Genomic DNA, 26,448 nt, shown 5'->3' on the forward strand with positions numbered 1-26,448 from the left:
CTCTGTGTATTGCTTTAAAAATTCAGATCAGCTATATTCTATTGTTTCGTGTGGGTTGTACGCGTAAATTGTAAATTGTTTAATTTTTCTCAGCCAGTACCGTGAAACACGTCTTCCGTTCTCTGAATTAATTCCCAACTGATACTCATCTTAATGTACTTATAGCCATTTACAAACTTATGTAATTTAAAATCTGATGACCCTGCCATAGAGATGGGTTGACATCGATAGGAAAAACGTAAGCTGTGTATGAATCCTAATCCAAAGTCATAATTCGGACTGATTGTTTACATCATGATGGATTTGACAGACTGGTTCAGCGGGAACGTAATCATGTAAGTATGATTTAATAATTTACAGACTTTCTTACTCATTGATGAAACTCTAGTATATGCCAGAAAGAATGTATACATATCATTGAATGTAATGAAAGCCAATAAAATCATCAAATAATAAACGTTCCTTCCACTTTGCAGGCTCGAGGATTATTTCTCTTGTTTGTAAGACAAAGATGGACCAAGCCCTCTTCGTCTTCATGGAGCAAGTTACGATGTTTTGAGCCTGTTCCGATATAATCAGTGCTGTGATTCCAAACTTACATCAGTATGGAGGACTATGAATTGATAAGGAAGATAGGAATAGGCTCCTATGGCTCGGCCCACCTTGCCCAACTCAAAGGTACCAAGCAGCAGGTTGTTGTGAAGAAAATTCGCATTTTATCAATGAATAGTCAAGAAATTCAAGATGCCAGGAAAGAAGTCGAGGTAAGTTTTATTACTATTATGATTGATGGTCATGGAAATATATATATATATTTTTTTTCTTGTATAATAGAAGTGTTTGAAAAGTGTAAAGTGAAAGCATCTGAAAGGTCCTATAACAGAGGACAAGTATGCCTGCTTGCCAGAACATGAGAAAGAACTTGCAAAGAATATAATAACGTCAGGGACATTATGCATCTTTAAACATGTAGTTTCACTAATTTGTGCCTCTGTTGTAATCAATGGTAATTTCCAGTAGTTGAATATTCAATATTGCTTGCTTAAGTTTTGTGCTGTCAGACTTTTAAAGACTATAGTGACAATGCTACAGATCATATTCATGCAGCATTTTTTTTTTTTCGAGGATGAGAGACTAATCTCCACTCAAGAATAAAAGCTTATATATATATATATATAGATATATATATATATATATATATATATATATATATATATATATATATATATATATGTATGTATATATATTTGTGTGTGTAGATATATATGTGTATATATATATATGTATTTATATATATATGTATATATGTATATATGTACATATATATATATATATATATATATATATATATATATATATATACACACACATATATATATACACACATATATATATATATACACACACACACACACACACACTTTGTCCATATTTTTTGCTACCTTCCTTAATCTCATTTTTACCATCTATTTGACTCCACCCTTTTGATGTGATATTATCCCTAAAGATAGAAGCAATGGTTATCAACAGTGAAGTACAAATACAATCTATGGTACTAGTATGCCTATGATGTTGGAGAATGAAAATTTCTAATTCTTTATACTGATAAATGTGACCTATTCCTCTTGTAGGTGTGTTACCATCAATTCTTATTTTCACAGAATGTCATATATATAAACATATCAGTGGGTAGAAAAAAAAAGAAGATAATTGAAATCTTAGGAAATGATCATTTAACTAACAGTGGTGATATGGTTTAATGTTACAAAGTACCCCCTATTGGAAGGCTAGGACAGTGCCTCACAAAGAGGACTTTGTCGCATGGAATTTAATGAACCATGCCCTTGGTTCAACTTCACCAGTGGCAGGGTTTGAACCACCATCCCCCTGACCTATCCCGCAAGTAACGACACCCTAACCCGCTCAGCCAGTGGTACATCTAAGTTACTAGAGAGGAAATCACTAAAGTTAGGATATTTCGTCACAACACATGCATTCACTTATATATGATTTGTAGGGGTAAGATGAATACATTTTATGCTCCTCAGATCACATCTCCACAAAGGTCACCATAGAACTATCAGAAAAAAATCACCAGCCCACAAAAAACATATGTAAACAACAAGAAAGAAAAATTACATGAATGCACTGAAGAAATAGAAAAAGACTTAGAGAATCTTGACATATCCCAGTACTCATTCATAGATATATCAACAGAAAGGATCACAAACTCTATACTGAAATATATGCAAGAAATATGTTTCCAGAAGCTACAGAAAAAATGCAACCCCAGCTTCACATCAGAGATAGTCTCTTCTATGAAAAAGAGAAACAAACTTTAAGGGAAGCTGTATGTCCAACAGGTTAAGAAATATAACTTATATAATATGTGAATAAAGATATCACAAAATATATGGACTTCAAAAAGAGATAAAATGGGGGAAAACATAGAGAAACCCTGGGTGGACAAACGGAAAATTGATTGAATGTGAAGTACTATATAAACTGAAAAAAATCAAAGATGAATGTACCACCACCTATGAATCTGAAGATACAACTCAGAACAAAATTTCATCACCAAAACAATAATGCAACATTATCATCAAATGCATACATATACCTAGGGCTTTTTCCCCCTTATAAGGGAGGTAGCCTTACATCTCACCCACTGCCCTGTTAAAGTCAAAGCAATAAATCCGCTCCCACCCAGTTCATCCACATACTCCACTCACATTCACTACCCCTCCCTCCCTCATTTCTTGGTTCCTCCTTGATGACAAATAATCCCCGCATCTAGCCCACTTTATTATCTTTTATCTATTATCTATTATTGCTTGCTTCATTACCAATAAATACTTCACCAGAAACTTGTTTCAAACCCATTGCTTCAGAAAATAGGAAAATAGCCATAGAGATATACAAGATAAAACTACACACAAAAGTTTTTCCACTGTTCTGGAGAAAGAGCACAGATAATTCCCATCCTGATGTCAAACAAACTGCCAGAAAACCCAGCATCCTATTGACCTATATCCCACCTTTCCATCACATAAAAACTGATAGGAAGACTTATCTTGGATACAGTCAAAACACAATTACTCATCTCCCCAAATCAACATAGATTTTCAAGAGGACCATTCCACCAGCATCTTATTCAGCAAGTACAAAAGGACATCAGCAAGAAAACACCCCTGGATAGAACTGTAATTATACCAATGGGCATAAATGAAAAGGCATTTGATGCAGTCCTCAGACACATCTTGTAAGAAAATAATAGAAATTTATATACATAGTATTGGCAAGTGTTGGCTGACAAACCACTCAATTGGTAGAGAATGCATTGTGTCACAGAACATCTACCAGTGAGGGACCAAAAGATTGTACAATGGAATCCCTCAAGGAGCAATACTATTACCAACTGCAATATATTCATGAATGATATTCCTATATCAAACTTGGAGTAGAATGTCAAATATCTCAGCAATGTCAACAACATAGCTATCATTGGCTAGTGTAGGAACTATATAATAGCTGCCAAAAATACAAAGAATATCCCTTCACAAACAAGAACTATGGCCAAGACCAAATGAAATGTCAGTTTCCCCTTGGAAATCATCTGTGATGTTGTTTACCTCTAGCATCCATAAATCAGAACCATTTGACAAAAACATTAGAATGATGGGACTTACTTTTGATACACACATACCTTTTAGAGATGTAACATCCAATTTTTTCCTTTTTCACTTGATGTAGACTCAGTGGCAGTATGATCAACCAGAGTGATGTACATACATACATACATACATATACCAAGGCTTTTTCCCCCTTACAAGGGAGGTAGCCAAAAAGAAAAAGGCATAAAATCATTCCCACCCACTCCATCCCTGAACACACTCCACACCCCTCCACCCTCCCTCTTATCTTAGCACCTCCTGAATGACGGGTCATCCCTGCACCTTGTCCACTGCCCTGGGTCAGAAGCAGTGTCACAAGACACAGCACATCCACAGCAAGGCCGCTTCATCAAATCGGCGACCCCCCCTCTCTGTCCCCCCATTGCATAAAAGGAGAAGACGGGGAGAAATCCCTTCAGGCTGCGTCAAAATTTGCTCACACATACTACCTCACCCCCCATCCCCCCGCCCATTCCACCTCATGCAATCACATCATCCATATACAACCTCTGAAATTGACTGGAGAGGAGATGTTCAGCTTTGCAATTCAGATATGCATTGGCAGCACTACACCTAAAGAAAGGAGCAGATGTTGAGCTCTCAACTTCCTTGTATTGGACAGCCATAAATCTTGTGTCAAGTAGGATAAATTTTGGAGAAGACCATCTCTCCAAAACTTGACTCCATAGCTTACTCACATTTATAGCACTTGATCTCTGGATGGGGTCCTAAGTATCTCTCTCTCTCTTATACAACTTCTACTGTTTTTATACTACATTTTCTCATAAGGCAAGTAGACAACTTGCAACTCCTCCTCATTTGTCTCCCAAAGTGGCATTTGCTTATATGGATGAAGAAATGATAAAGAAAATACTAACTACACTAATAAGACCAAAACTTGAGTAGGCAGCATCACTTTGGACACCCAGTACCAAAAAGAATATTAAGAAACTAGAAAGAATACAAAGAGCGACAACCATACTAGCACCGACTCTCACCGAACTAACATATGAGCAAAGACTGTCCAAATTGAATCTACCAACTCTGGAACAAAGAAGAGAAAGAGGAGATTTGCTGACTATCTACAGAATAATGAAAGGAATGGAAGTTTTAGACAGGAACGACTTGTTAGTGTGGGACAACGGTAAAACGAGAGGACACGGAAAAATACTGTAAAAGGACAGTTATAGAAAAAAACTGAAAAGAACAGTTTCCCACACAGAGTGATAAATACATGGAACAAATTAGACAACAAAACAGTATGTGCAAACACTATACAAGATTTTAAGATAAAACTTGATGTGGAGAGATACAAAGACGGGTCACCATGAACATAGCTCCCCTCCCATATATTACAACTAGGTAAATACTAGGTAAATACCCCCTCCTCTCCTTCCTTCACCAGGCTGAATCCAAAAGCTTTATCAACTTCAATATTTCTTACACTTTTTCACATATGGAGAGCTGACTGTGGTATTCTCAAAGAATACTCTGAACCTTTCTTTAGGCTTTATTCAACCAAAATACATCAGCATAGTCTGAAAAAAAAAAACAGAAATTAATATAAGAAATTATACCCTTTTCAACTAGGTTAACAAGTACAATTAGTTTTATAAAGCCCAGATCACCACATTCTCCCCTCCCTTGAAGAATCATTGCTCTATATAGCAGAGAGGCTTGTGGTGTTCCCGCGTAGATCGGCGCAGTTGTTCAGGACCAGTATGAGTAGGAGTGGAGGGTTCATCCCTATGTTGGAGACTAGCTGGAGCACTAGACACCCAGGCTGGAAACAAATCAACTTTCATATCTCCGTCCTTGATGAATATACTCTGATCACCTACAGCATCAGAAGAATTCAACTCAGATGAATCGGCAGTAGGTGCTGGAAGAATCTTCACTGAACATGTCTCTGTAGAAGGACCGACGTTGAGATCCTTTTGCCTATCATACAAAAATACATCACCAGTCGGAGTCAAATCATGTACTGATATTGTTGATTAGCTTCCATCAGGAAATCTTATGCAAGTGTATTGTGGATTTGCTTCTACCAATTGAACCTCATAAATGAGGGGTTCATATTTACTGGTGTGAATGTGACATCGTAGTAAGACAGGTCCAGGAACGGATAACCAAGTTGGCAATAAATGGCCACTGGGAGATTGATGCTGGTACGAGAAGAGCCTCTCATGAGGTGTAGCATTGGTGGTTGTGCAGAGCAGAGATCTAATTGAATGAAGAGCATCAGGCAACACTTTCCCACCAACATTCTCGAAGGTTCTTGGATGCCAAAGCAAGGGTTTTGTGCTTCCAGATTATAGCGTTATACCTCTCACACTGCCCATTTCCTTGAGGATTATAAGGTGTTGTTCAACAAGTGGCGATACCTAGATTGTGGAAGAATTCACGTAGATCCTTGGCCATAAGCGAGGATCTGTGATCAGAATGTAGGTAGGAAGGCATACCAAATATTGCAAAAATATGATTTAGGGAATGGATTATAGTGCCAGTAGTCATGTTCTTACAGGCGAATGCAAATGGAAAACAAGAGTACTCATCCACCAGTGTGAGCGTATAGTGGTTTCTGGAAGTCAAGACTAAGATGTTTAAAGGGCTGCATGGCCTTGGTAAGGGGAGTTTGATGTGGTTTGTAGAACCAAGGTTTCAATTGGACATATTGAGGGCATTCAGAACACACCTTTCTCACGTCTTCCATGGAATAAGGAAGATTTCTAACTCTGACAAAATGAGCAAGTCTTGTTGCACCAGGATGGCAAAGTTGAGTCTGGAGCACAGATAGCTTCTTGTTATTGACAATAGCCTCACAGTGAGCACGTGAGAGTATTTGCAGGAATGTTGTATTTACCAGGACAGTACATGATGTCATAGTTGTAGCACCCCAACTTGATCCTCCATTGTTGAATTTTATAATTCTTGATTTTTCCAAGTTGATATGAAGGTTGATTCATATGTAACATAAAGCTGACAGCCTATTGGTCCATAACTAAGGTAAAATGTTATCCTGTGAAGTAGTAAGACTACTTTTTTAGAGATTCCACAATTGCACACACTTCTTTTTCTACTTGAGAGTGTTTGCATTCAGTAGGCATGAGAGTGCAAGAGAAAAAGGCAATTGGACAGCCTACCTGATTCAGAGTAGCAGCAATGGCTGTATCAATTGCATCAGTTTCAATTACCAAAGGAATAGTTTCATCAATTGAGTGCACAACAGCCTCCCCAATCTCTTCTTTGATATCGTCAATGGCTTTCAGGGCTTCTAGACCCAGAGGAAAAGTGTCAGTGTTAACAAGGGGTCTTATCTTGTCAGAGAATTGGGAAACCCACTGTGAATACTAGGAAAACATACCAATAACACGGCATAAGGAAGTATGGTCTTTAGGGATTGGTAATTCCTTTAATGGATATAAACATTCAGAATCTGGTTTGAGAGATCCGTGGGTTATTGTGTAACCAAGAAAATGTATAGATTTTGTAGAAATGGTAGATTTAGTCTCGTTGAAAGTAAGGTTGTGGAACCGGGCAGCTTCTTGAAACTTCGCCAAGTTCTCATCATGTTCCAGCTGGGTCTTCCCTGCCACAATAATATTGTCCACATAAGCATAAGTTCCATGTAGATTTTATAGCTTGATGATGATGTCATTAGTTCTTTGGAAGCAAGCAATGTCATTCGTAACTCCGAATGGTACTCCGTGGAACTGGTATAGCTTGCCATTCACTTCAAAAGCAGTATATGGCTTGTCCTCTTCCTGTATAGGTATATGGTGATAAGCACTTTTCAGGTCCAATGAACTCTTAGTACTTGTAATGAGACAGATCTGTGACAAGGTCGTCTATTCTTGGAAGAGGGTATGCATCCAAACAAGTGAATTTATAAATGGTTTGTCCATAGTCAACAACCAATCCCTCCCCCTACTAATTCAGCCAGTAACAGAAATGGTCCCACACTAATACAGCAGTCCAAAGTTTCTTCCCAGAGATCTGTGGAAGGGCCTGAGGACTGTTGCCACCCACCTTGGGGCTGTGGGTTTTCCATGTAGTGAAACTCAAGGCAACATTTATTTTTATTAATTAATGGAAAAGACCTATGCAAGGATAACAGAACATGAAAATTTTTAAGCATTGTAATGATATTTCTTTATAATTCTTTAAAAATAATTTCAAGTGCTATTCATTTGATTTATTTCCAGAATAAAAACAATCTTGAATGTTCTGTTTTTATTTTTGTTTTGTTTCAGGTCCTGTCAAGTTTAATGCACAAGTACATCACACAGTATCAAGATTCCTTCGAAGAAGATGGCTTTCTGCATATTGTGATGGATTACTGTAGTGGTGGTGATTTGCATTCATATATCTTAAACCGAAATGGGATTTACATGACAGAAAATAGAATTCTGGATTGGTTTGTACAGCTTTGTCTAGCAGTGAAATACATCCACAACCAGAAGATTTTACATCGGGACATCAAGACCCAGAACATATTTCTTACAAAGGATGGCAGTGTCAAACTGGGTGACTTTGGCATTGCAAAGGTTTTGAGTGCAACCTCTGAACTTGCAAGGACATGCATTGGAACACCATACTACCTGTCTCCAGAAATGTGTGAGAATAAACCGTACAACAATAAGAGTGATGTGTGGGCATTAGGGTGTGTCTTGTATGAAATGGCAGCTTTGCACCATGCTTTCAAAGCCAATGATATGAAGGGTCTCATCTTAAAAATCATCAAGGGAGTCTATCCAGACCTTCCACCACGTTACACATCAGATCTAAGGGTTCTTTTGTCTCAGATATTTCAAAGAGACCCAAAAGTGAGGCCATCAGTCACAACAATATTACGTAAGCCATTTCTTCTACGAAGAGTACCCAAATTTGTTCAGGACATGGAAGAGGAGGAAGAACTCATGAAAGCTCTCCAGAAGAGACGATCACTCAATAATCTTATTCACAAAAAGCCAAAGGTAAAACGACCTGTGGATGTCACTGATCCTTCGGCAAAATATGGACAGAGTCTTGCAATCAGAAAAGCACAACCATCTGTACCAAGTCCGAGTCCAGTAAAGATTAAAGCATCATCAAAGGAGAACAAAGGGAGATCTTCATTTGGGACAAAAGTAAGCTTGCAAGGAGACAAAGGTAAAAGTATTGTATGTAGGGACAAAAGAAAAGGCAGGTCAATTTCAACTCCAGTTAAATTGACCAAGAAAACAAAGTTGACCCCTAGAAAGGACAAGGGAAGTCCATCTCAGGAAAAATTGAATTTAATGTTAAAGAGTGTCATCACACATGATAGTGTTGCTAAATTAAAATCGTCACTAGATTTTCAACAAAGTGGATCAGAAGGCACTGTTAGAAACAGACCGGATTACTCTGAAGATATGTGTGTTCATGATTCACTGAAGTTGGATGTGGCAGGACATAGGTTAGTTGAATGTGAGGAACCCTTGAACACTCTAACAAGTAGTGAACCAGAGACATTACATATGTCTGAAAATGACCTAATTTTAACAATTCTCAGTGGAATTAAAAAAGGAAAATACACCAACTCACCCAGTTGCTCACGCACTTCCCTTGAAAATGAAACTGAATGCCAGTCTGTAGAGGAAAACAAGAATGAATGTATTAAAGAAAAAGAAGACAAAATGAAGAAAGATGGCGTTTTTGATCAAATGACACAGTTACTGGCTTCAGGGTTTAGCAACAACCCTAAAGAAAACAAAGATCAAAAGAACTTGTGCCTAAAGACGTGTTCCAAGTCTGCTGACCTGGATCCAGCTTATGCAATATCAGAGGAGTTACGTTGCATGGTACAAAGAAGAATTCAGGAACTTGCAAAGAAAAATATCCATAAGTTAAGTCATAACTTGCAGGTTAAGAGAAACAAGGCATACCACAGGGAGAAAGAAACATTGAAGAAGTCTCCCAGAAAATGTTTTAGTAAAGCTTCAATGAAGACTCCAGCTGGTAGAAATACATCAAATGATTATTTTGCCTCTGGAACATGTGTTTCTAGGACAATAAAGAAGAGAGTTGCATTTAAGGAGAAAATTAAAGTTGAAAACACAAGTAAATCATGTAATAGATCAGAGAGGAATAGAGATTCACAACTGGGGAAATTGTATGGTAATTCTGTGTCTAGTAAAACTGTATCTTCCTCATGCCATGTGCCACCCACATTTGAATGTGGATCTAAACATGGATTGTACAGTAATTTAGGATCTCGTGCCAAGTGGGGCTCTTGCAGTACTGCAGGCTTAGAAAATGTGGCACTTGAATCAACGGCATCAGAGATGGACACTACATCAGTGGATGATATTGTCATATTGCATACCAAAGGAGAAGCATGGGGGGAAGAAAGAGAGAAATTTATGTCTCCACTTAGAAAACCTCAAATACAGAATCATAGCACTCCTCTTAGAGCATCTCAAAACCAAAATGAAAGTACTTCACTTAAGAACCTAGAGAACGAGAATGAAAGCACTATTATTTGGAAACCTCAAAGCCAAAATGAAAGTACTCCTCTTCAAAAACCTCAGAATCTGATTGAAAAGACTTTTACTAGGAAGTCACATGCACAGAATGAAAGTATACCTTTTAGTGAATCTCCTACCCAAAATGAAGATGATGGTACTCTTAGGAACTCCCATGATGGGAGTGAAAGTACTTCTCTCACTAATTATGCCAGAATGAAAGAATATAACACTTCAACAGAATCATTAAGTAGCACTGAGTCTGTAGAAGACTCCGAGAAACCTAGGTTAAGTGAAACCTATACCTTGCCTCATAAGGAATCTCATATTCCTGCACCCAACAGTGGGGAATGTAGCATTGTAAATAAACCACAATCTAGCTTATATCAAAATTTGGAAACGGTGAAAGAACCTGAATGCGAGAAAGATCAATTAGCCTCTTCATCAAGTAGACCCAAAAAGAAAGGAATAGGTTCATTGTTGAAGAAGATTAAGAGTAGGTTTATGGATACTGAGAATGAACAGACTTTACAACCTAGTGATAGGGAAAAGAACATAGCACAAAATCAGCCCCAAAAAAGTTTGAATCAGCAGGAAGGAAGTTGGACAATAAGTTCTCCCTGCGGTGGTGAAATTGATGATTTAAGCACACATCAGACTACAAACCAGTTAGTAGAAGGTTCAGCAACTGAAACTATGATAAAATCCAAAACATTTGATTCCAATAGAGATAGTGGGTTAGGAACAACACAGGTAACTGATTTGTACTGTGGAAGGGAGGAGGAAGCAGGAGAAAATGGTTTAGAATATCAGAGTGAATCTTTTGTGGGACAAATTAAGTCCACAGATGACTTGACCATAGAGTCAGGACAGCTGTTAACTAAAGAAAAGATAGATACAACAGAAGAAATAGAAAACAATGTAATACTGAATGAAGAAAAAGTAGTCAGCCATGTAGAAAATATGCCAATCCATTTTACAACACGGCTAAAAGAAATTGATGTCGCTCAAAACATTGATGTGGCAATACAACAATTGGGAACTGAAACTGTGCAGTACTATGATAAGACAACACAGCAAGAGAAAACTAAAGTTCAGGAAGATGATACAATATCAACACAACCAAGGGAGCTTGAAGATGAAGCTGAAAGTGTGGAAAAATACTGCATCTCCTCTCAATCTGATGTTTGCTTAGATGAAAAACTACTTGAGACATGTGTCTCGCCATCCGTAGAGAAAGAGAATTCAGGCAGGAGTTGTAATCTGGATGGGGCACGGGAGGTTGCTCATACATTCATCCAGCAAGTGCTAGAAAAAGCCAAAGAGCAAATTGATGATGAGAAAACACTCAAAGCCTTTGAAAACATTGCCATGACTTCACTCAATGATATTGATATATATCTTGTTTCAGGCAGGAATTCAGTGGAACCTAAAGAGGGTGGGGCACCTGACAGCAGTTCTGAGTTTTCATCAACTGTGGTTGCTGGTCCGGTTCATTGTCATGGAAAGGAAGTGGTGGTGGGAAATGAATTGACAGTGGAAAGTCTTCCTCAGCAACATGATGTTCAGATAAGCTCAAATAGCATAGTACATTCCCATGACGTTAATGTTCTTCATCAGACTAGTGGTAATGATTCTCATACATGTTATGGCATTAGTACACTGCCAGAAGACTCTCATTTAGTACCTGAATGCATAGTAGACAGGCCAGAAATTACTAAAAATGTAAAAGGGACTCACAGGATTAAAGATGAATTTACTGTATGTGATGAAAACTTGAAGGACAGTTGTAGAACTAGTGGAACCATTAGTAAAGTTTGTAGTAAAAGTAGCAAACCTTTGAAGGAAAGACTGTCAACAAATGTAAAAGTTACCAGTAGTCTTATCAGTGAAGTTGAAAGGGAAGATTCACCCTGTAGTGAAAGTAGACTAGATTATTATAGAGGAGAAAGGAATACAAAAGTCAGCAAAACCAAAGAGGAACAGTTTCCATGTAAATGCAAAGAAATTGAAGTTTTAGTTTCCCCACAAGATACACCAAAGATGACCAGCAATATTAAAATTAACTTGAGAAAGTGTAGTCAGTTTCCCACTGATAGTGTTGAGGCTTCTGACGGATGGATTACGGAAGAAGAAGAAATTGAAGATGGACAGTGTCTGCATAAGAATATGGCCCTTTTGTTGCTGCAGCATGTGTCAGATCCTGAGAGTTCACCAGAGTGTAGAAGATCAGTTTCATCCCAAGGAGATACATGGATTTGTAAGTTGACTAAATAGTTTAGCTCAAATATTCATTAACAATTCCATATCATAGCTGTTTATGTTAATATCAAGGCACTTAGCAACTTTATGGATTACCTTTTTACCAGATATTATTTTTAACTGAATTATATTTTATTATATTTCCATCACTCAGTTGTTGAAAGAAATGGAGATCAGTAACAGTTTGAGATAGGAGAAAGATATGGGGCTGCTGAGATATATAAAATGGGCTATAGAATATATTGATGTGCTTGTTAGATTAAAAGTAGTACAGACTCCTATTTTTTAATCCTTTTAGGCTCCGAAAGCATAAACTCGGGAGAAGACGTGTATGGATGGATTGAGGAGCAGAAAGAAAAATTTGAGCGGGAACTTGGGTTGGAACTTTTCCTAAAAGGTAGGTATTTTTTCCATATGCAACATCTCTTGCTCAATTTACTTGCTCAAATTGATAAGTGTAAAATTTATTGAAATGCTATCACTCATATTGGCCTATCGTTTGTTCAGGAATAACATTTCTTTATCCTGTATTTATCACTTAGCATATTACTCTTTTCAGTCTTATAGTGTAATGATTTTGTGGCTAATGCCAGTTGATTTTATTCAGCTTTAAAAAAAAGTTCAGGAACAGTGCTTATGGTGGTCCTGTGAAATAGATGTCAGAGAGTATGATCTTCCTGCTGCTTATATTCCAAATCCAAAGGACCTTCACCTCAGTAGAGGTACAGGACTAGTACTTTGTTTCAAACTGGACCCAACATCTATTTTGACTATGTTTCCTCCCTTTTTTCACATGGGGAGACCTGGCAGCCAGCAACTGTTTCTCTTCTTTTTCTACTGACCAGTTGCATAGAAACAGACACATGCTGTAGTACAATACATTAGTTCAACATTACTGCTCAGAGAGGACCATTGCTTGCAACTGTGGGGGTTGCAAGTTTTCAATCGGTGAAATTCAAGACGGTTATCATTATTATTACTATATATATGTATTTGTATACCAAGGGCCACTTTTCCCTTATTAGGGATGTAACCAAGTTGAAGAAATGCACCCACTCCCACCCATTCCACTCCCATCCACCATCCTTTGCTTCCCTCCCATCTTAGCTCCTCATGGATGAAGGGTCATCCCTGTCTTCTGCCCATTGCCTGGATCAGAAGAAATGCAGCAAGACAAAGCACTTCCATAACAAGGCTGCTTTACTTACACTAATTATTATTACTATTATTATGATGATTATTTATTTATTTAATGCTAGAGTGGGAAATGGTCCAATCGATGGAGTGGTTGGGAAGTGTGGAGTTCCAGGAAAGAATCGTAGTGGAGAGTTGATGGTGGAAATGTGTCTATGATGATAGCAAATACAGTGTTTCGGAAGAAAGTCAAGCATAAGTACACATGGGAGAGGGTGGTGGAGGGAAGGGTGGTAGATAGAGCGCTAATGGATTATGTAGTGGTAAATAGGATTATGATAGGAAGAGTTAAGGATGTACATGTGCTAAGGGGAGAGGGTGGGGGAATGTCAGATCATTTTTTGGTGGAAGGTAAGTTGAGAGTGGAGGATAGATGGAGAAGGAGGAAAGGGACAAAAGGTAGGGAGGTTCTTAGAGTGAACTCCTTGAATGAAAAGGAAAAGGAGAAGGAGTACGAAAAGAAGCTGAAGGAGGAGTGGGAGGGAGTAAAGGATAGAGCAGAGATGGGTGTGGAAGAGGAATGGGGATGGTTCAAGGAGGGAGTCTTAAAGTGTGCAAGGATGGTGTGTGGAACAAGAAGGACAGGGGGAAATAGAAGAAAGGGTAGTGAATGGTGGGATGAGGAAACAAAGAAGGTTGTAGAAGAGAAGAAGCGAGCATTCACAGATTGGTTACAAAAGAGGACAGGGGAGTCATATGAGACGTACAAAGAAAAGAAAAGAGAAGTAAAGCAAAAGGTAAAGGAGGCAAAGAGGAGAGCAGATGTGAAATGGGGTAGGAGTATGACAGAAAATTTTGAAAGTAATAAAAAGATGTTTTGGAAAGAAATTAAGAGAGGAAGAGGAGGCGAATCAAGTAGGGAAGAAAAGGTAAAAGGTACAGATGGAGAGTTGATAATGGAAGAGATGGCAGTGAGGGGAAGATGGGCAGAATATTTTAGGGAGTTGCTGAATGTGAAGGAGGATAGGGAAGGAAAGATAGCTGCAGTGGGAAATACGAAGAAAATGAGAGTGATGAGTGAGGAGAATGGAGGAGAAATAAGGAAGGATGAGGTGAAGGCAGTTGTAAAGATGATGAAAGCAGGTAAGGCACCTGGTCTGGATGGATGTCATGCAGAATGTCTGAAAAAGGGAGGTTCAGTGATGGTGGACTGGTTGGCGAGATTATTTAATGTTTGCTGGAGAGAGGGTAGAGTACCGGAGGACTGGAGTAGTGCCTGTATAGTTCCTCTTTACAAGGGAAAAGGGGACAAGTGTGAATGTAGTAATTTCAGAGGGATTAGCCTGTTGAGTGTAGTAGGGAAGGCTTATGGGAGAATCTTAATTGAGAGGATTAGGAGAGGAACAGAAGGAGTAATTGGTGAGGAACAGTGTGGTTTTAGGACGGGTAGAGGTTGTGTAGATCAGATCTTTGTGGTAAGACAGATATGTGAGAAAGCTATAGGAAAGGGGAAGGATGTTTTTTGGGCTTTTATGGATCTGGAAAAGGCTTATGATAGGGTAGACAGAAAGGCACTGTGGGAGGTTATGCAGATTTATGGGATAGGAGGAAAGCTTTTGGGAGCTGTCAAGAGTTTTTATGTGAGTAGTAGAGCATGTGTTAGGATTGGAAATGGAGAGAGTGAGTGGTTTGAAGTAAAGGTGGGACTTCGTCAAGGATGCGTTATGTCGCCCTGGCTGTTCAACTTATACATGGATGGGGTGGTACGAGAGGTGAATGCTAGGGTAGTGAGTCAGGGATTGGAGATGGTTAAAGAAAATGGAGAAAAGTGGGAGGTGAGCCAGCTGTTGTTTGCGGACGACACTGCGCTTGTGGCAGGGTCAGAGGAGGGATTGAGGAAGCTGGTGGCAGAGTTTGGGAGAGTATGTGATAGAAGAAAGCTAAAGATAAATGTGGGTAAAAGTAAGGTGATGAGATGTACAAGGGGTGAAAGTGGCAGTAGACTGGAAGTGAACATTAAGGGAGAGCGACTGGAGGAAGTGGATAGTTTTAGATACTTGGGTGCAAGTGTAGCAGGAAAAGGTGGAGTGAAGGTGGAGGTAGAATGTAGATTGAGAGAAGCGAGTAAATGCCTTGGTGGTTTAAAGAGTGTAATGAGAAATAGACATTTGGGAATGGATGCGAAGAGGAGACTGTATGAAGGAGTGATTGTGCCAACAGCACTGTATGGGGCAGAAACGTGGAACATAAGAGAAGAAGAGAGAAGGAGTTTGAATGTGTTTGAGATGAGGTGTCTGAGAAGTATGGCGGGGGTTACTAGGCTAGATAGAGTGAGAAATGAGGAGGTGAGGAGGAGAACAGGGGTGAAAAAGGATTTGGGAGAGAGGGTTGATGAAAGAATATTAGGATAGTTTGGACACATGGAAAGAATGAGTGAAGAAAGACTAGTAAAAGAGGTATGGAAGGCAGATGTGGAGGGAGTGAACATGAGGGGACGTCCTAGGATGAGGTGGATGGATGGGGTGAAGGGGGCTTTGGGGAAGAGGGGGATGTCTGTTGAGGAAGGAAGGGAGAGGACGGAAGACAGAGGTGAGTGGAGAATGGTTGTATATGGATGATGTTGTGACTGCATGAGGAGGAATGGGCGGGGGGGTGGGGGGGTGGTAGTATGTGTGAGTAAATTTTGACGCAGCCCGAAGGGATTTCTCCCCGTCCTCTCCTTATATGCAAAGGGGGACGGAGAGGGGGGGGTCGCCGATTAAATGAAGCGGCCTTGCTGTGGATGTACTGTGTCTTGCGACACTGCTTCTGACCCAGGGCGGTGGGCGGGGTGCAGGGATGACCCGTCATCCAGGAGGTGCTCAGATGAGAGGAAGGGTGGGAGGGGTGTGGAGTGTATTTGGGGATGAAATGGGTGGGAGTGTTTTTATGCCTTTCCCTTTTTGGCTACCTCCCTTGGAAGGGGGAAAAAGCCTTGGTATATGTATGTATGTATTTATTTATTGTTTTGTTTTTTAGCAAAAGAGGTGTGGAAGGCAGAGGTGGAGGGAGTGAATTTGAGGGGATGACTGAGGAAGAAATGGGTGAATGGGGTGAAGGGGGCATTGAGCAAGAGGGGAATGTCTGTTGAGCAAGGAAGGGAGAAGGCAGGAGATAGGGATGAGTGGAGAATGACTGTGTATGGATGATACTGTTATGCAAAGAAGGGAGGGATGGAGGATGGAGGGAGGGGTAGGGGGTGCTTATGTGTGAATGATATTTTGATGCAACTTGAAGGGATTTCTCCCTATCTTCTCTTTTTCTGCATGGGGGGATGGAGAGGGGTGGGCGCTGATTAAGTGAAGTGGCCTTGCTGTGGATGTACTGTGTCTTGCTGCATTGCGTTTGACCCAGGGCAGTTGGTGGATGCAGGGATGACCCGTCATCCATGAGGAGCTGAGATGGGAGGGGTGGAGGGGAGTGAAATGGGTGGGAATAGGTATGTACCTTTGACTTAGCTACCTCCCTTATAAGGTGGAAAAATATCATGGTATATAGATAAATAGATTGATTTATTATTATTATTATTATTATTTTGTTTTATTTCTTTATTTATTTTTTATTTATTTATTTTATTTTATTATTTTTTTTTTTTTACCAAATCCTTCCCATAGAGTATCACATGAAAATGGTACCTATACAGTTCTGCCCAAGAGCCCTCAACTTTCCTCACCCATCTCATTGCATCACACAAACACAATCAGTAGGACACAGAAAAAAAAAACACTACACCAACTGCATTCTACTCAAACATTGACAAGAACCTTCTAGCTACACCACACACATGGCTTGATGTATGTGGTTGTACTATGTTCAACCATCAATTCAGTGCTCTGAGTTTGAGTCCTGCCTAAGGCTGAAAATTTTGGCATTGCTGCACTGGAAGCTGACACTCCAACTCAGGTGGGGAAAAAGTTAGGCCTGTGCCCATAGATTGAGCCATATATGAACTCTGAGCTCTCATCTGGGAGGGTAATAGCTGTCAATCATAAGCCCAACATGTGGTCCAAGGCTGTGGTGAATTGCACAACACATCTATACAAAAACACATTCACACTGTGATCACAAAACAAGCACCGCAAGACCAACCACCTAAATCCCTCCTTCACCAAATCTCTCCACACATTAACCCCACAGAAAAATGCCTCCCAAGTGAAGGAAGAAGTGTACAGGCCTCTGTCTCTTCTTAGATGATGATATTGCCGCATTTAGGTCCACCACAAGTATGAATATAATAATTTTAGAGGAATCAGTCTATTAAAAGTAGGAAATGCATATGGTAGGGTCTTAATTGGGAGGATTAGGAGGGGACAAAAGGGGGTAATTGGGAAAGAACTGTATGGGACAATGGATTAATTGATTGATCCCTGCTTTCTCCCTTGTAGATTGGCACCACATTGGCTGATTTCAGGTCCAGAGACCCATACCCTTCTTCCAGGGAACATGCAGTTAGTTGTATGCATGCATGTATATATTCTTTGAGTTCTTAGTTTCACATACACTCTGATTTATCTGGTGCCTTGTTCTCCTTGCAGTGTATCACCAGTTGCAGGATGCCCAGCAGGAGGATAGTGTAAAGATGGGGCCAGTGCTCAAGGATGTTGAAGACTTACTTGGTCTGCAGAAGGCATCATTGGCTCAGGAACTTCTCCAGCTTGTCATTGCAGAAACTGTGTACCAGGAATGAAACATGTCTTTTTGTAGGAGATTTGGGTTGTGAATAGCTTGGGAGATGATGTTGAATTTAATGTGTTCAAAAGTGAAGATATTTTGTGTAGTACATATATATATACAATGGCTGAGTCAGAGCATACACCCACATCAAAAAATGATCTCTTACTACCTATCCCTTCCTAACCCTATGAGGACAAAGGGTTGCATGCCCTCCATTATATTGAATGGATGAAATGCATTGCAGTGGAGCAGTTCAGGTGCCATAGTTTACTCCTATAACTTCGTCATACAGTAACCCACCTTTGCATATATTCATCTCGTCCTTGCTCTTTTGACATAGCAAATGGATCCAAAATTCTTTTTACCTCATTCATCTATCTCATTTTAGGTTCTTAGGCTTATTCCATATATTTCTGCTTTCCACATTGTCTTCATTAGTTGTTCCTTATTCATTCCATATGTCTAAACCCTCTCAACACCTTTTAGTTTACCATATCAGAGTTTTCTTTCAACACCCATTCTTTGTGTCACTTTCACATTTTCCACTCTATTCTTCAAACATCTTTCATATTTCTTAAACACCTCACCTCAAACTCTGGTCCTTTGAGCCTCTCTTACATTGCAAGTCTCTGCCATGGGCATTCCTTTGTACCACCTCTTTGTATTCATTCCCCAATACCTGATATTTAATTTCATCCAGACATTTGATAACTTCCTTTAGTTTGTGACTCACCCCTTATCCATACCTCCATGTAGTGTTACATGTACCCCCAGATAAATGAAACTCCATTCCATCAAGTATCTTACATTTCACACACATTCAACTTCCCCTAACATTCCTTGTACATTTTATAACTACACACCCACATGTACTTGTAACTTTCTTTTCTTACACATTCCATATAGTAAATAAGCAGAGCTGGGTGTGTTACCATTGGACAGGTAGTATGTTACCGAAAAATCTGGGGTGTATTTCCATCAATGCTTTACTAATTTTAATTTACTTAGAGTGGTTCACATTACTGCATACATGTATATGTGTGTGTGTGTGTGTGTGTATATATATATATATATATATATATATATATATATAATATATATATATAGGTATAAATATGTATATATATATAGTAGAACCTCTACATATGAATTTAATTCATTCCAGGACCTACTTTGTCTGTTGAAATGGTCGTATGTTAAATCAAATATTCCCATAAGAATACACTGTAATTCATTTAATTCGTCCCACAGCCCAAAAACCTATGATAACTCCTTAATAAATACTGTACTGCAGATAATTACAAATAGCAATAAAACAAATGCATTACTGTATATAAGAGAGATGTAAAAAAAAATAATTTATAAGGAAATAATCAATAAAAAGGGGTTTTTATTGTCACTTTACCTTAGAGACAGGCGAATGGAGGTGTAGGCTTAGCGATACAGGAGACGGTAGGTGTGGGTAGAGAGGTGGTGACTGAGATACATATCGTAACTTAGGCTACTCTAACTTACACTAGGTGAACTTTAAACTAACTTAGCTTATATATGCGAAACTTCGACAACTTCGTATGTTGGAAATTACTTCGGGTGTAGAGTCAAATATTAGATCGAATTTCACATCGTATGTTGGAAAATTCGTATGTTTAGGCAATCGTAAGTAGAGGTTCTACTGTATATATATATATGCAAATCGTTAACACATTGACAGGAATGTACCTCAGATTTTTCAGTAATGCATTACCTGTCTGGTGATATCATGCCCAGCTCTGTAAATATGTCAATTATTGGGTGCCTCCATTTTTTTTTTTTTTTTTTTTTTTATTTCTTCTATTTTATTATTATTATTTTTTTTTTTTCTGGGAGCTCAGGTCCTCCCAATAATTCCTCCAGGAAATGGACTGCTGTGTACAGCTCTTTCTTTGTCTTTGTTTGTCTCCAGCTAGTAAACAGAGGAAGTGGAGTAGTCACTTGTTGTAAACTCCATTGCCAAAATGTCGTGGAAAAATTGTAAAGGTTGGTTGAAATCTTGGACCTGTTCCAGCTGCATGCCAAGCCTCTTGAGTGGAAGTGAGAGTGTCGATGGGCTTTGGAGACATGGTGGGGAGATGATCCTCCTGATGCCCATCCCACAGGACTACCATATACAGGCACTTAGGGTCAGATATGTGCAGTTAGTACTTGGGAGCATTGCAGAATTCATAACATTTATGGTTGGTGCTATCTCCCTATATGTTTTAGACATCTAGATTTTGAAGTGTTGTGTCTGTTGTTGCTCATGGACCACATTGACTTGTAATTCTAGCAACTAGGAGGGATCCAACAGTAGTTTGAAATACACCACATGTATACTAACCAAAAGACCTTTTTGTTTTTATAAAGGGGATGGCTATAAAGCATAAACTCTATGTTTGGCCCTGAACCTCATTGACTTGTAATTCTGGGGACTAAGAGGGACCCGACAGCATTATGAAATACATACATACATACCGGAGGACCTTTCCCCCTTATAAAGGGAATGACTGGGTCAGTGCGTAAACTCATCCCACACATCCACCCAAAACGTGTGTTTTTGTGTGTGTGATTTATGCAGTCTTGGATCATGTGTTGGACATATGATCGACAGCTACCATCCACCAGATGAGAACTCAAAGCTCATACATGGCCTGATCCAAGGGTAATCCTGTGACCTTGAACACCAGAGTTGGAGCTCATAGTGCAATGATGCTGAAGTTTTTTAACCTTGTGTGGGACTCAAATACAGATCACTGAATTAGTGATCAAGAATGGTACCACTGCATCATTGAGCTGGTGTGTGTGTGTGTGTTTATTTACCTGATTGTAGAATACAGGAATGGAGCAGTGATCAATGGGTTCCTTCTCCTATTCTCCAATTTTTATGATACCTAGCCTCAGATTCATGTACAGTTCCAACTTAATCTGTATCCTTGATTTCCAATTATCATATTTGAATTTTAAATTTGTGTATCGTGTATTGTTTGAGATTGGGGTATATCACCTTCTAAGCTATTCTACGCATTTATGCATCTGTATGGAAAACTGTACAGTATTTCTTCACATACTTTAGACATGTGGTCTTTCTTAATTTGTTCCCATGACTTCTTAAACCCTCCCATCTTTAATCAGATTTCTTCTGTTAATGCAATCTATCCTCTTTAGTGACCTAAATACTGTAATCATATCACACATTTCTCTTCAGTCTTTCAAAGTTGTCAGACCCAGCTTTTCCTCATATGATTTATCTACCAGACTTGGGACCAGTTAGGTTGCTGCCCTTTATGTTTTCCTCATCTTGCTTATATCTCACTCTGTGTGGGGACCATACTACTGATGCTTATTCCAGTGTTGGAGAGATCAGGGTTTCGATAATTTTTTTCATCATCTCTACATCCATGTAGTGAAACATCACTTTAATTTTCTGCAGTGTATGTATTTACTTAGTTGTATTTACCTAGTTGTATCTTACAGAAAGGGGAGCTATGCTCATGTGTCCCGTCTCTGTATCTCGCCATGTCTAATTTGCTCTTAAATTCTTGTATTGTTTTTGCACACATTATTGTTTCATCTAGTATGTTCCATACATCCACCACTCTGTGGGGAAAGCTGTTTTTTTTTTCAGGTCTCTTCTATAACTGTCCTTTTTGAGTTTCCTTCCATGTCATTTTGTGTTTCTCTTATCCTAACTTAGTAAGTCATCTCTATCAAGGACTTCTACACCTCTCATAATTCTGTAGATGGTCAGCAAGTCACCTCTTTCTCTTCTTTGTTCCAGAGTCTGTAGTACTAGTTTTGACAATCTTTCTTCATATGTGTGTGTGCATGTGCATATTTACAAACCAAGAAACTGGTAACTGATCATTTGCTGTCAGAATAGGAGAATGCTCAGGATGAATATAACAGCATGCTGGTTCCTGATTGACAGGAGAAGCTTTCAAATCCACCTAGAAACCAATGTATTGTTATAGTTGTCATTATATATATAGGATTTGGGAGAGAGGGTTGATGAAAGAATATTAGGATGGTTTGGACACATGGAAAGAATGAGTGAAGAAAGACTAGTAAAAGAGGTATGGAAGGCAGATGTGGAGGGAGTGAACATGAGGGGACGTCCTAGGATGAGGTGGATGGATGGGGTGAAGGGGGCTTTGGGGAAGAGGGGAATGTCTGTTGAGGAAGGAAGGGAGAGGACGGAAGACAGAGGTGAGTGGAGAATTGTTGTATATGGATGATGTTGTGACTGCATGAGGAGAAATGGGCAGGGGGGTGGGGTAGTATGTGTGAGTAAATTTTGACGCAGCCCGAAAGGATTTCTCCCCGTCCTCTCCTTATATGCAAAGGGGGACGGAGAGGGGGGGTCGCCGATTAAATGAAGCGGCCTTGCTGTGGATGTACTGTGTCTTGCGACACTGCTTCTGACCCAGGGCGGTGGGCAGGGTGCAGGGATGACCCGTCATCCAGGAGGTGCTCAGATGAGAGGAAGGGTGGGAGGGGTGTGGAGTGTATTTAGGGATGAAATGGGTGGGAGTGTTTTTATGCCTTTCCCTTTTTGGCTACCTCCCTTGGAAGGGGGAAAAAGCCTTGGTATATGTATGTATGTATGTATATATATATATATATATATATAAGTATTTTACCTAGTTGTATTATACGGGACGAGAGCTATGCTCGTAGTGACCCGTTTTCGTATCTCTCCACATCCAGTTTATTCTTAAAATTGTGTATAGTCCTGGCATTCACTGTTTCTCCAATTAGTTTGTTCCAGACATCAATCACTCTATGTGAGAAGCTATTTTTTTCAGGTCTCTTCTGTAGCTGTCTTTCTTTAGTTTCTTTTTGTGTCCTCTTGTTTCTCTTTTGTCCCACTTTAATAAGTCGTCTCTATCAAGAATTTCCAACCCTTTCATAATTCTGTAAATGGTCAACCAGTGTTGGCAGATATAATTTTTCAAATCTTTATGTGTGGGTGGGTGGGTGTATGCACACATACATATACAAGAATTTAAGAGCAAATTAGATATGGCGAGATACAGAGACGGGACAACATGAGCGTAGCTCCCCTTCCCGTATGATACAACTAGGTAAATACAATTAGGTAAATACATATGTACACACACATAAATATACAGTAAACTTTCAATATAATGAACTAATTGAAGAAGCTGTCAATAAAACCAAAATGTCATTATACCAGATTGCTGTCCCCTATATGTTGTTTCAACCTCATTTTCACACAGACACTAGATGTGTATTTTTACTGATAAATGAATTACTATAGACAATACACAACAGCTACTGCTGGATTCATCAGAAAGAAGTTAATTTGTAGTACCAAGTTAAATTTGGGTAGGATTTGGTCTGATTTTAGTATCTGTTAAAGACAAAATTTGGTATAAGGTTTGTTATATTGAGGCTGCATTGTATATATGTGTGTGTGTGTGTATATATATTTATATATATATATATATGTATATATATATATATATGTGTGTGTGTACTTGTGTACTTTTGGGTAAAACTGTTGGCTTCAACTACATATAATGTGCCTCCTGGCATGAGCTCTGCACCTTAAACAGTATATGTGTGACCGCACATATACACAAGTGTAAGTGATGTATACCAAAGCTATCTTGAGATACATAGTTGTTGTTTATAAGAGTCTACGTAGAATTAGTTTGAATTATTGTAGCCTAGGGTGTCAGTGGTAAATTGTTCAGATTCCCATTTTCTGCTGTTGTGATATCTTTTGCAAAAGAGATGCCATAGTAACCTAGTCAGTGTATAAATTTCTCAATTTCTAAATACATTTTAATTGTAATTATTAGGGTTTGGTAAAACAACTCCAGAGTATTGTGAACTAATTTTCATGCAGCTGATTGACTATCTTTTTTGAGGAGTTTTACTGTAACATGTGTAACAGAAGGGCTTCTGGACTCTAAGATATGCCCTTGGGGTTTGAATTTTGCACACACATTGTACTTCCACATTTGTAATAACCAAGCTGATAGGGGGAGAAAAGCATGAGCTAGACTTTTTTTTTTTTTTTTTTTGAGGTTAATGTAAGTACTCATAAGGTAATGAATTTCATGTATTTATTTTTTCTAAGATACTTTATTATTGCAGCTTCTGGTAATTATTTGAAGTTGCTTGATAACAAATGGACACGAGTGTTGGATTACTTATAGAGTATTGTAGGATTCATTTATTTCTTTTGAAGGAATGTTAGCATCACTTTCATAAGGATAGGAAAACTTATTCCTAATTTACTGTATATTTATATATTTGAAAATCCATTTTTTTTTAACTAATAATAAATCTTTGTTTTAGTACAATTTTTACTTAATATCCATCAGTTGTAAGATGACATTTTGTGCTCTTATGGTTACTTTTACCAAGATTTTTCAAAATAATATTGGAAAAATTGGCTCTTTTATTTCTAGGTCTGAAGACCATGGAAGTCCAGCCAGTGATTACCTTATTTACTTGTGTATTGGTCATATTCATATATAAATTGCATCCAGAATTTAATGTTCAGTCTTGTGATTGGAAAGGATAACACGGGGTTTGCCAAGTGAAGAAGTGAAAAGTAGTTTAGTGCTCTCTTCCTCCCAACCCCTCCCCATTCTGATCCTCTGGATCTGCCCCTGGGAAATGGGAGAGGAGGAGGTTGTAGCCAGGGGTTGAGTAAGTAGGATGTGTGGGTGAGACCAGAGTAGGTGAATTTTTGCTCACACCTATTTTGAGGCTGTGCATATTCTCATGACCATGATGGATGGGGATTATTTGGGGGAGGGATGGTTTGATGGTACTGTTGCGAGGAGTTGGGGTTCAGATGTACTTAGTTACATTAATATTTTTGCTGAAGAGTTGGGACTTTTCTTGGAGCAGTAGGATCCTAGGTGCTGGGATGGGTGGGAAGAGTAGGTGGAGTCATGGTGGGCTAGTGAGGTTTAGAGGTTGGGTTCCTGTAATTCAAATAGGTAGAGGATAGGAAGCTGAGTTAAGGGTTCTGTTGACACAAGTGTGTGTAGGGAGTGTAGGGGTTGTTATTGGGGGTTGAGGGTCCTTTAATGGATTGTATTGCTTGTTCGTATGTGACTCCAGGTCTGATAATCTTGGATCATACTTATATTTGGGCTTCTCTGAAACTGATGTGTTCAGTCTCTAAGACAGGGGTTTTATTTAAATAGATGCAGTGTACACTGATGATGATGAAGGGTGGTCTTGATTGCAGTTTGTGCATTTGGCTGGGTATGAACATGGGTTATCACATGCAGAGGCTGTGCATTGTACACATACACACCTTTGAGGTGTAACCAAATCATTGGCAGTCAAAGCAGTGGGGTGGACATGGAAAATACTTCTTGACTTCATATTTTAGGTAACCTATGATTAGGTAAAGTAGGTTGCAAGATCTTGAAACAGGACTCATAACCTTAGCCCCAATGAAGCCTTGAAGGTTGAAAGGCTGAAGAGTATAAAATTATATTGGGGGGGGGGGGTTCTTGATGTGAAAGACCATCAGAAACATAATGTATCGACCCACCTCCCCTAAGCAACATGGATTCAAGGAAGCACTCCACCAGCACATTTTCCGCAAACATCACACAGGTACTGGGTGAATTTAACAAGGAAGTTCCACCAAAAAGAATGGTCATGGTAGCAATAGACATTACAGTAGTTGGTATGAGCTGGGTTGACAGCATGAGGGGATGCTCTCATCTTAATTTATTTTGAGTGGATGAGGAGGGAATTTCCATTGTTGTGGAAGAACTATGTCTTGCTGCACTGCCCTTGGTCCAAGGGGTGTGGCAAGGGACAGGGATGACCCTTCATCCAAAAAATGCTGAGTTGAGAAATGTTAAATGAGTATTAAATTGTGTATGGAAGTGGGTAAGTGCTTTGATTTATCCACCCTACTTCAGAGAAAAATGGGAGATAAGCCAGTTGTTGTTTGCTGATGATACTGCACTTGTAGCATGATCAGAGGAGGGATTAAGGAAGTGATAGAATTTGGGAAGGTGTGTGAGAGAAGGAAGTTGAAGATAAATGTTGGTAAAAGTAAGGTGATGAGATGTACAAGGGGAGAGGATGGCAACAAATTGGAGGAAAGTATTAAGGGAGAAAGACTGGAGGAAATGGATAGTTTTAGGTACTTTGGG

General features: G+C 39.1%; 1 protein-coding gene across 1 annotated transcript; it reads left to right on the forward strand.

Annotated features, from left to right (window-relative positions):
- Nucleotides 1-215: 215 nt before the first annotated feature.
- On the forward strand, nt 216-19,355 carry LOC143021825 (uncharacterized). The gene is made up of 5 exons (XM_076179587.1): nt 216-335; nt 477-764; nt 7,928-12,419; nt 12,720-12,818; nt 18,130-19,355. The coding sequence occupies exons 2-5, from the start codon at nt 606-608 to the stop codon at nt 18,279-18,281; spliced, it is 4,902 nt and encodes a 1,633-aa protein (XP_076035702.1). The 5' UTR covers nt 216-335; nt 477-605; the 3' UTR covers nt 18,282-19,355.
- The last annotated feature ends 7,093 nt before the right edge of the window (nt 19,356-26,448 follow it).

Source organism: Oratosquilla oratoria, chromosome 43 (genome assembly GCF_046742065.1).
Source record: "Oratosquilla oratoria isolate Oo_2021 chromosome 43, ASM4674206v1, whole genome shotgun sequence".
Classification (NCBI taxonomy): Eukaryota; Metazoa; Arthropoda; class Malacostraca; order Stomatopoda; family Squillidae; genus Oratosquilla; species Oratosquilla oratoria.